General features: G+C 44.6%; 2 protein-coding genes across 11 annotated transcripts in view; one reads left to right on the top strand and one right to left on the bottom strand.

The window, feature by feature from the left end:
* ACSM3 (acyl-CoA synthetase medium chain family member 3) overlaps positions 1–2,802 on the bottom strand; it is a 59,142-nt gene extending 56,340 nt beyond the window's left edge. For all 5 annotated transcript variants that reach the window (XR_001881080.1, XR_001881083.1, XM_017850038.1 and 2 more), the window contains exon 1: positions 2,761–2,802. The gene's annotated coding sequence lies outside the window, so the exon portion shown is untranslated. The remainder of the gene's footprint in view (positions 1–2,760) is intronic.
* A 4,596-nt stretch (positions 2,803–7,398) lies between these two features.
* Positions 7,399–11,536, top strand: part of THUMPD1 (THUMP domain 1 NAT10 acetyltransferase adaptor) — a 55,595-nt gene continuing 51,457 nt past the window's right edge. For 5 of the 6 annotated variants that reach the window (XR_001881066.1, XR_001881062.1, XR_001881063.1 and 2 more), the window contains exons 1-3: positions 7,399–7,849; positions 10,258–10,432; positions 11,392–11,530. Coding sequence is in view for 3 of the 6 variants with exons in the window: in XM_017849951.1 (XP_017705440.1) it covers positions 7,619–7,849; positions 10,258–10,432; positions 11,392–11,530 (545 nt within the window). In the remaining 3 variants the exon portion in view is untranslated. The remainder of the gene's footprint in view (positions 7,850–10,257; positions 10,433–11,391; positions 11,531–11,536) is intronic. The other variant, XM_017849961.1, reaches the window with a different exon arrangement.

The following is an 11,536-nucleotide window of genomic DNA, read 5'->3' as shown; positions in this document are numbered from 1 at the left end:
ATCTTTGTTGGTTTAAAGTCTGTTTTATCAAAGACCAGGATTGCAACCCCTGCCTTTTTTTGTTTTCCATTTGTTTGGTAGATTTTCCTCCATCCCTTTATTTTGAGCCTATGTATGTCTCTGCACGTGAGATGGGTCTCCTGAATACAGCACACTGATGGGTCTTGACTCTATCCAATTTGCCAGTCTGTGTCTTTTAATTGTAGCATTTAGCCCATTTACATTTAAGGTTAATATTGTTATGTGTGAATTTGATTCTGTCATTATGATGTTAGCTGGCTATTTTGCTCGTTAGTTGATGCAGTTTCTTCCTAGCATCGATGGTCTTTATAATTTGGCATGTTTTTGCAGTGGCTGGTACCGGTTGTTCCTTTCCATGTTTAGTGCTTCCTTCAGGAGTTCTTGCAGGGCAGGCCTGGTGGTGACAAAATCTCTCAGCATTTGCTTGTCAGTAAAGGATTTTATTTCTCCTTCACTTAGTTTGGCTGATATGAAATTCTGGGTTGAAAATTATTTTCTTTAAGAATGTTGAATATTGGCCCCCACTCTCTTCTGGCTTGTAGAGTTTCCGCCAAGAGATCTGCTGTTAGTCTGATGGGCTTCCCTGAAACCTGACCTTTCTCTCTGGTTGCCCTTAACATATTTTCCTTCATTTCAACTTTGGTGAATCTGACAATTATGTGCCTCGAGGTTTCTCTTCTCGAGGAGTATCTTTGTGGCATTCTCTAAATTTCCTGAATTTGAATGTTGGCCTGCCTTGCTAGGTTGGGGAAGTTCTCCTGGATAATATCTTGCAGAGTGTTTTCCAACTTGGTTCCATTCTCCCCGTCACTTTTGGGTACACCAAACAAACATAGATTTGGTCTTTTCACACAGTCCCATATTTCTTGGAGGCTTTGTCCATTTCTTTTTAATCTTTTTTCTCTAAACTTCTCTTCTCACTTCATTTCATTCATTTGATTTTCAATCACTGATACCCTTTCTTCCAGTTGATCGAATCAGCTACCGAAGCTTGTGCATTTGTCATGTAGTTCTCTTGCCATAGTTTTCAGCTCTGTCAGGTCAATTAAGGACTTCTCTACACTGGTTATTCTAGTTAGCCATTCGTCTAATATTTTTTCAACATTTTTAGCTTCTTTGCAATGGGTTCGAACTTCCTCCTTTAGCTCAGAGAAGTTTGATCTTCTGAAGCCTTTTTCTCTCAACTTGTCAAAGCCATTCTCCATCCCTCTTTGTTCCATTGCTGGCGAGGTGCTGTGTTCCTTTGAAGGGGAGAGGCACTCTGATTTTAGAATTTTCAGCTTTTCTGCTCTGTTTTTTCCCCATCTTTGTGGTTTTATCTACCTTTGATCTTTGATGATGGTGATGTACAGATCTGGTTTTGGTGTGGATGTCCTTTCTGTTTGTCCATTTCTTTTTAATCTTTTTTCTCTAAACTTCTCTTCTCACTTCATTTCATTCATTTGATTTTCAATCACTGATACCCTTTCTTCCAGTTGATCGAATCAGCTACCGAAGCTTGTGCATTTGTCATGTAGTTCTCTTGCCATAGTTTTCAGCTCTGTCAGGTCAATTAAGGACTTCTCTACACTGGTTATTCTAGTTAGCAATTCGTCTAATATTTTTTCAACATTTTAGCTTCTTTGCAATGGGTTCGAACTTCCTCCTTTAGCTCAGAGAAGTTTGATCTTCTGAAGCCTTTTCTCTCAACTTGTCAAAGCCATTCTCCATCCCTCTTTGTTCCATTGCTGGCGAGGTGCTGTGTTCCTTTGAAGGGGAGAGGCACTCTGATTTTAGAATTTTCAGCTTTTCTGCTCTGTTTTTTCCCCATCTTTGTGGTTTTATCTACCTTTGATCTTTGATGATGGTGATGTACAGATGGGGTTTTGGTGTGGATGTCCTTTCTGTTTGTTAGTTTTCCTTCTAAGAGTCAGGACCCTCAGCTGCAGGTCTGTTGGAGCTCGCTGGAGGTCACTCCAGACCCTGTTTGCCTGGGTATCAGCAGCAGAGGCTGCAGAACAGCGAATATTGCTGAACATCAAATGTTGCTGCCTGATCATTCCTCTAGAAGCTTCGTCTCAGAGGGGTACCTGGCCATGTGAGGTGTCAGTCTGCCCATGCTAGGGGATGCCTACCAGTTAGGCTACTCAGGGGTTAGGGACCCACTTCAGGAGTCAGTCTGTCCATTATCAGATCTCAAACTCTATGCTGAGAGAACCACTACTCTCTTCAAAGCTGTCAGACAGGGACATTTAAGTCTGCAGAGGTTTCTGCTGCCTTTTGTTTGGCTATACCCTGCTCCCAGAGGTGGAGGCTACAGAGGCAGGCAGGCCTCCTTGAGCTGCGATGGGCTCCACCCAATTGGAGCTTCCAGGCTGCTTTGTTTATCTACTCAAGCCTCAACAATGGCGGGTGCCCCTCCCCCAGCCTTGCTGCCATCTTGCAGTTCGATCTCAGACTGCTGTGCTAGCAATGAGTGAGGCTCTGTGGATGTTGGACCCTCTGATCCAGGTGCGGGATATAATCTCCTGGTGTGCTGTTTGCTAAGACCATTGGAAAAGCACAGTATTAGGGTGGGAGTGACCCAGTTTTCCAGTTGCCATCTGTCACAGTTTCCCTTGGCTAGGAAAAGGAATTCCCTGACCCCTTGCACTTTCCAGGTGTGGTGATGCCTTGCCCTGCTTTGGCTCACACTTGGTGGGCTGCACCTACTGTCCTGCACCCACTGTCTGATAAACCCCATTGAGATGAACATGGTACCTCAGTTGGAAATGTAGAAATCACCCGTCTTCTGCATCGCTCATGCTGGGAGCTGTAGACTGGAGCTGCTCCTATTCGGTCATCTACACTATGTACATTTTTAAATTCCCTTTTCCACAGAGGAGGTCTATAGAAAAATAAAATAAAGTCCCTTTTAGTCTCCTAAGTAAAAGGATTCAACAGCTTTTAGTAAGCCAAAAATATAAAAGAACCATTAAATTAGAGAATAATAGACAAATAATGAGGTTAGCTGATCAGACTGAAGGATGGACACTTATACCGACAAGAAAAAAACAGGCTTCCATGAGTCATGACTGAGTCTGAAAGCAGCTATTTTTAAGCACATGTTGACTGAACAGTGGCTGAGAGCTAAGCACTTGTCATGCCTGATCTTACTGGATTTTCCTAATAACCCATGATGTGAGTATTATTATTTCCATTATTGTTATTATTTTTAAATCTAACAGGGAACCTAAAACTTGGCTTGGGTAACTTACTCAGGGTTTCACAGCCAGGTCATGGCCAAAGCAGAATTTGAACTTGGTTTGACTTTAGAACCTGGGCTCTTAATCATACATGATACCTACTCTGAAGGCAGCAGATATTGGGAATTAAGTCAGAAGGAGACTGGGATTCAGTGCCAGGACATCCATTCCCTAAAGATGCTGGGTAGCAAGAGAATAAGGCAGGAAGTGTGGTTGGGGAGCAAGGTCAGAACAGGAGGAGTGTCTAAGAGCATCTCCTACCTGGATTCTGTACTGAACTTCAGGGACAGTAACTTTGAAGGTTAGAAAGAGAAAGGGAAAGGGAATCTAGAATGTGTCACACCATTCCCCCCTTGCTTGGCTATGAGGCCTTCTGAATATCTGAAGCAAATAGGTTAATTAAAACAAAAGGTAACTTCCTCAGATCACCTTCATCTACTCTACATGGTGCCACAAGGTGCCAAGTGGTCTCTTCTTATTTATTTATTTGTTTATTTATTTATTTATTTATTTTGAGACAGAGTCTTGCTATTTCGCCCAGGCTGGAATGCAGTGGCACGATTTCAGCTCACGGCAACCTCTGTCCCCCAGGTTCAAGCAACTCTCATGTACAGCCTCTCAAATAGCTGGGATTACAGGCATGCACCACCATTCCCGGCTAATTTTTGTATTTTCAGTAGAGATGCGGTTTTGCCATGTTACCCAGGCTGGTCTTGAACTGGTCTCAAGTGATCTACCCTCCTTGGCCTCCCAAAGTGCTGGGATTACAAGTGTTAGTCACCGTGCCTGGCCCTAAGTGGTCCCTTCTAAGAGAGGTTTTCAAGTGACAAAGTCCTTGGTGTCTAAGTATAGACACCAGGCCATTGTCCATGTCTGGGAGGTAACCTGAGGAGGTGAAAGTTCACACAGCCATGAAATAATAGATGTAGTCATAAAGAATAAGCAAAAAAGAACAAAGAAGAATAATAAGGAATAAATGAAGGTTGAGTTATTTAGAGCTGGGCAAGGGCCTAGTTCAGAAGAGGAAGTAAGTGGACGCAGCTGCCACAGGATGAGGGTGTGATTTAGATAATTCTAACATTTAGACTGAGAGCTACAGGATTGCATATTATTCTCACTTCATTGGATATTCTCAGCATAGTCAACAACCATGAAATACAATAAACTTTAAAAAAACTTTAGATGAATTAAATTTAACAGAATTAAATTGCACAAGAAACAATTCTCAAATCAGGCAGGCCCCTGACCCACCAACCAGATTAGGTTTAGAGACATCCAGGTGCTGCCACATGGTCAGAGATGACTTATGGACATAAAAAGAAAAGTGAGGTACAGGAAACGGAAGTAAGGTACAGAAGCAGCCCAGTAGGTTACAACTCAGTATTTGCCTTATTTAAACATGGTTTGGCCAGGCACGGTGGCTCATGCCTGTAATCCCAGTGCTTTGGGAGGCCGAAGTGGGCAGATCACTTGAGGTCAGGAGTGTGAGATCAGCCTGGTCAATGTGGTGAAACCCCCTATCTACTAATATACAAAAATTAGTTGGCCATGGTGGCATGCACCTGTAATCCCAGCTATTTGGGAGGCTGAAGCAGGAGAATCACTTGAACCCAGGTTGCAGTGAGCCGAGATTGTGCCAGTGCACTCCATCCTGGGTGACAGTGAGATTCTGTCTCAAAAAACATAAAAATAAAAAACATGATTTGAACAATCAGCCACCTGTGAGTAGTTAAGCATGGCTTCTGTGATTGAGATTTGGCTACTTGTTACAAGAGCAGTTACAGTCTGTTTACACATCCAATTAGGTTATAGTTCACTACGTATGGAGAAACCTGTAGGCCAGGGATGTCCAATCTTTTGGCTTCCTTGGAAGAATAATCCTCTTGGACCACCCATAAAATACACTAATGCTAACAATAGCAGATGCATTTTTTAAAATTGCAGATAAATCTTACAATGTTTTAAGAAAGTTTATGAATTTGTGTTGGGTTAGTTGAATTTCAAAAGCGGTCCTGGGCCACACGTGAACTGCGGGCCAACAGGTTGGACAAGCTTGATTTACACTAAACTTAAATTTAGCCTAAAGCTGCCTCCTCACGTATTTCAACAAAACTGAGTTTCGGTTTTTCAAGTTTGCCTCCATGTAGTACTCAGATATGCTTGGGACTTGAAATATATATATTTTAACTTGTTATCTGTATGCTAATATTTAATATCCTAAGGACAGGTGGCAGAGTGTAGGCAACTGAAATCCAGCCAGCAGAACAGAGAGAGATTTGGGGGAACGCCAATGCCAGTGTCATGACACTGCTCTTCAGAAACAACTGAGGAGTTCTAGAAATCTCTGCTGTGCAGTCTTCACCAAAGAAATTCTGAAAAGTGAATACCGTATTGAATACATAGGTAAAAGCAGATAGTAAGATGATAAAATTTTTGGACATAGTGGTAGATCTGGGGTTAGAACCTAGGGTTGTTGACTGTGAATTCAGCATCCCTTTCAAAATATCAGATTACACCTTTTAGGGGTTTGTAGGAACTCAAATCTGCTAATAGGTTTGTACCTGAAGAGTAATATGAGAAACACGTGTTTTTAAAACACATTCTTCAAAAGTGGCATCTTTTCAATGATTTTTAAAAAGATAGTAACATGATAGTTGCCAAGACTATGGATAAAAGGCTGCAGAGAAAGCAGCATGAAACACTTAACACTAGCCAACATCCTTGGTTGTAAGTGAAATAGAAACATAGTCTGAAATGTAATTTACTGGAAGCCTTTTGAGTAACTGTTCTGTGTGGGAAATGTGCGAGGGGAAAAGACAAACATACGGCTGGGTGCGGTGGCTCACGCCTGTAATCCCAGCACTTTGGGAGGCCCACGCCTGTAATCCCAGCACTTTGGGAGGCCCACGCCTGTAATCCCAGCACTTTGGGAGGCCAAGGCGGGCGGATCACGAGGTCAGGAGATCGAGACCATCCTGGCTAACACGGTGAAACCCCGTCTCTACTAAAAATACAAAAAAAATTAGCTGGGCGTGGTGGCGGGCGCCTGTAGTCCCAGCTACTTGGGAGGCTGAGGCAGGAGAATGGCATGAACCCGGGAGGCAGAGCTTGCAGTGAGCCGAGATCACGCCACTGAACTCCAGCCTGGGTGACAGAGCAAGACTCCCTCAAAAAAAAAAAAAAAAAAAAGAAAAGACAAACATACAATACCTTTGGGGTAAACAACCTTTATCCCACGTAAATGGCAATGCAGATATAATAAGCAAATTGCAATGGGAAGGGGAGAAGGGGAAAAATATATATATACATATATATATGCACCAGACTATGGAGGATTCATCACCATACCGGAAAGCAACAGCCTGGGCTCCAGTCAGCCACTTGTCCGTGCACAGAGGAGGAGAGGTCTCATGAAGCTTTAGTGTGGACTGGGACCCCGGCTCATTTTTTTTTTTTTTTTTTTGAGACAGAGCCTCTCTCTGTCACCAGGCTGGAGTGCAACGGCACAATCTCTGCTCACTGCAACCTCCGCCACCAGAGTTGGAGTGATTCCCCTGACTCAGCCTCCCGAGTAGTTGGGACTACAGGTGCGTGCCACCACGCCTGGCTAATTTTTTGCATTTCAGTAGAGACGGGGTTTCACCATGTTGGTCAGGCTGGTCTCCATCTCCTGACCTCCTGATCTGCCCGCTTTGGCTTCCCAAAGTGCTGTGATTACAGGTGTGAGCCACTACGCCTGGCCACCTTGGCTCTTTTTGTAATGTGTGGATTGGCATGACGCCCAGTCACGAGGGCCCTTCGCGACTGGCTCAAGGACCACATAAAGGTCAACTTGTTTTTGCGATTGTCTTTCAATAACTCAAGTACAGGCACAGAGTTATCTGTAACAGTGCTGGATGAATGAATGCCTCAAGGGGCTGATACAACCTGTTCTGGGACTTGATGACCATTGTGTTCACGTTCAATTGAGTTCAAATTTAACATTTTACTTTTCCTCCACAGTAACTGGCAGAATTATAGGGAAGGCTGGAGGAACACGTACCAAGGTTGGGTGGAGGAAGCTATGAGGCTGGAGCCAGCTTCAAGGGTGGGGAGCCACTGACACCACGTCCAGAATAGCTGCCATGCTGCCTCTACCGGATTCAGGTTGCAGTTGGGAGGCGGGGAAGGAGGCGGGGTTTGGGCGGGTATCACTCCACCCCTTTGTCGGTTACAGACCGGCCTTAGGACCCGGCGCAGCACGGCATGAGGCTTGGAAGCGGGCTAGGGGAGGCCGTCGCTCATATCTGACGTCACCAACTCGCGCTGGCGGTAGGTGAGGACGCCAACAGCAGCCGAGAAACGTTTCTTTTTACTCTCAGCTTGCGCACACCATGGCGGCCCCAGTCCAGTCGACTACGCAGCCTGGCGGCGGGAAGCGCAAAGGCAAGGCTCAGTATGTGCTGGCCAAGCGCGCTAGGCGCTGCGACGCTGGCGGGCCCCGTCAGCTAGAGCCCGGGCTACAGGGCATCCTCATCACCTGCAACATGAACGAGCGCAAGTGCGTGGAGGAGGCCTACAGCCTGCTCAACGAATACGGCGACGACATGTATGGGCCAGAAAAGGTACCGGTACTGGGGCGGGCGGGCTGCCAGGCCTTGCGGGAGGTGGGAAGGCTGTAGGGTTGGCTGTCGGTATGGGCATGCGCGCTTTGGGTCGTCGGCGTGACGGCTGTAGGGGCGTGGTCTCGCCGGCGTTTCCGTCCCTAGCCCTGAGACGTTCGCAGACTTCGGCGCTATGGTTTTTGTGCTTGAAGTGCTTGCACCTTTTCTTTCCCTCATTAACCACGTTAGCTCCCATTACTTTTATGTTTATTTTTGTGAGACAGGGTCTCGCTCTGTTGCCCAGGCTGGAGTGCAGTGGCGGGATCATAGTTCAGGGGAGCCTCGACTTCCCGGGCTCCAGCGATTCTCTTGCCTCAGCCTCCGGAGTAGCTGGGACTACAGGTGCGCGCCACCACTCTCGGCTAATTTTTGTAATTGGTAGATAAGGGGTCTTACTGTTTTGGTCAGGGTAGTCCTGAACCCTACACTCCAGCGATTCTCCCGTCTCTGCCTCTCAAAGTGCTGAGATTACAGGCGTGAGCCACTGAGCCCGGCCTAGCTCCCACCGAGGGCCAGGCGGTGTGCTGAAGGTCTTTCAGAAACACATTTCTCATGACAGCCTTGTGAAGTTGGAGTGATAATGTGTTTACCTGAAGCAATAATATCTTTGAAATAATAGCTTTACTACTAACGCCAGTTATTGCACTTACAATACATTTTAGAAAGTATAAACACTTTTTTACCATTATCACCTAAAGTCTTACTGTTTGGAACTCATATTACTGTCTTAGAATCTGGACCAATGCCCACATGCACACTGTGAGGGATTAAATGAAGAAGGGTAATAATACAGAGGGAATTTAAATTCACGGCTCGTCCTTTACCAGCTGGGGACTCGGACATGGGCACGTTATTTGATGCTGCTGAGCTAGATAAAAAGGAGAATACTTTAAGACTGGCTAATGAGTTGCTTATGTACATAAAGTACATACTGGTATGTAATAAAGTTTCAGTAAATGTGGACAATTATTGTGCCTGATTGGCGATTTCATTGGGCACTGGGGGGCAGAGAAATGGGCAGCAAGTACATATCCTGTCTACTCCTGTACTTTGAGCAAATTCTTTTTTTGGAAGCGGTCTTGCTCTGTCACCCAAGGTGGAGGCTGGAGTACAGTGGCATGATCTTGCTCACTGTAACCTCCACCTCCGAGGCTCAAGCGATCCTCGTGCCTCAGCCCCCGAGTAGCAGGGACTGCAGGCATGTGCCACCACACCTGACTAATTTTTTGTATTTTTTGTAGAGAGGGGTTCTCAGGCCATGTTGTCCAGGCTGGTCTCAAATACCTAGGCTCAAGGGATCCGCCCTTCTCTGACCCCCAAAGTACTGTGATTACAGGTGTGAGCCACCATGCTTGGCCAAAATTATTGAACAAGTATTTCTGTGCCTTGTTCCTTAATAGAGCAAGAGTAAGGGTTTTTAATTCCACAAGTATTTGGTCTAATCTCACCAAAAGGACAGTGTCATGTCAGTCACACAGATACCTGGTCAAGGTGTTAAGGTCCACCCTGAAATGATTGATCTGGTCAGCACATTTCTCTCTGTCTCAAACTGTCAGAATGCTTTTGAAAACATTTTCAAATTTTACATACTATATCTGCGGGAATTCCTCTTCCTCCACATTTTTTTTTTTAATTTTTTTGAGACAGAGTCTTGCTCTGTCGCCCAGGCTGGAGTGCAGTGGTGCAGTCTCAGCTCACTGCAACATTGCCTTCTAGGTTCAAGCCATTCTCCTGCCTCAGCCTCCTGAGTAGCTGGGATTATAGGTACCTGCCACCACACCGGGCTAGTTTTTGTATTTTTAGTAGAGACAGGGTGTCACCATGTTGGCTAGGCTGGTCTTGAACTCCTGACCTCAGGTGATCTGCTTGCCTCAGCCTCCCAAAATGCTGGGATTACAGGTGTGAGCGACCACTTCCGGCCTTGCTCCATGTTTTGAAGGGTATGGTGTCCCAGTTTCGTAATAAAAAGCTGTATTATCAATACTGAGTCAGCTGGGCATGGTGCCTCACGCCTGTAATCCCAGCACTTTGAGAGGCTGAGGCAAGTGGATCACCTGAGGAGTTCAAGACCAGCCTGACTGACATGGCGAAAGCGCATCTCTACTAAAAATACAAAAATTAGCTGGGCGTGGTGGCATGCGCCTGTAATCACAGTTATTCGGGAGGCTGAGGCAGGAGAATTGGTTGAACCCAGGAGGCGGAGGTTGCAGCGAGCCAAGATCGCACCACTACACTCCAGCCTGGGAGACAAAGCAAGACTCCATCTTAAATACTGAGCCGCCTGCCACAAGGGATTTCACATAAATGATTACTTATGGTGTTTAAATAAGCTGTTGTGTCATTTCTGCTCATTAGTTTTATGCAAACAGTTTACAGACAAGGATCAGCAGCCCTCTGGAAGTGAGGGAGAGGATGATGATGTGGAGGCTGCCTTGAAGAAAGAAGTTGGTGACATTAAAGCATCTACAGAGTTGAGGCTAAGAAGATTCCAGTCAGTGGAAAGTGGAGCAAATAACGTCGTCTTCATCAGGACACTTGGGATAGGTGTGACGAATACTTGTTAAGATTATTGATCTTATAACATCTGGGTATATTCCTCTCTCAGGGAATACTGCTTACAAAATGGCTTCTTGGGCATGACTCAATCATTTGATGGCAGCTTCTGTACACTATATTAGCAGTTGGCCTGTGGAGAGGTAGAATGGGGTGGTGGATGTAGCATTGGCTTAAGAGTGGAAACCTGGCTTTGCTGCTTCCTTCGTATATAGCAAAGCAGAACTAGAGTGCCTGTTCTGTCTAAAAGGGGCAGCTGCTACTCAGCTCCAGCCAGTTGTAGCTCTTTGGGAATGCAGGACCAGGTATTCGAATTTCTCAAAATAAGTTGGAAATCTGGAGTTTTTAAATTTGTCAATGTGGTCAACTAATTTAAAAATTTTCAGAGCAGCCCCAAATAGACTTGTATGTAGGCAGATTGCAGCCTGAGGACCTCCCTTTCATGATCTCATGCCCAACATGGTTCTGGGATTCCTCCTGGGTCTGAGATTTAGACTTCTGTGCTAACTTTAGCTAATGGATTAATTACATCTTTTAAAGTGACTCACAGATTTTTTTTTTTTTTTTTTTTTTTTGGTAAAAAACTATGTACTGTTTAATGTACTCTGATAGTTGTTACAGGAAAACAGCATGGTGTTAAGGTTGAATAACTCAGGACGTCACAAAAATGTTAACAACAGTGTCTAAACAGTCATTTCTAGTGCAAGCAGTAATGATGAAAAGTTAAAATATTAGGTACATTATAGTACATATTAGGCACTGAAGAAATACTAGTTGGAAAAACGACTAGGTAGATTCATTTAAATTCATTATCAGAATTTCTTCTGTCAACTTATGTCATTGCCAGTGAAAATTCATTTTAGAGTTCAGTCTTTAGGATGTCTGAGAAATTACATTCTTAACTTTTTTTACTGTTTTTTTTTTTTTTTTTTTTTTTTTTTTTTCTTAAGAACCTGAGAAATTGGTGCATCATATTCTCCAGGATATGTACAAAACCAAGAAGAAGAAGACTCGAGTTATTCTACGAATGTTACCCATCTCAGGCACATGCAAGGCTTTTTTAGAAGATATGAAAAAATATGCACAAACATTTTT

This window comes from Rhinopithecus bieti, unplaced genomic scaffold (assembly GCF_001698545.2).
Source record: "Rhinopithecus bieti isolate Rb0 unplaced genomic scaffold, ASM169854v2 scaffold_1918, whole genome shotgun sequence".
Classification (NCBI taxonomy): Eukaryota; Metazoa; Chordata; class Mammalia; order Primates; family Cercopithecidae; genus Rhinopithecus; species Rhinopithecus bieti.
Note: the sequence above shows the minus strand (reverse complement) of the source record. Positions and strands in the feature narration are given on the sequence as shown.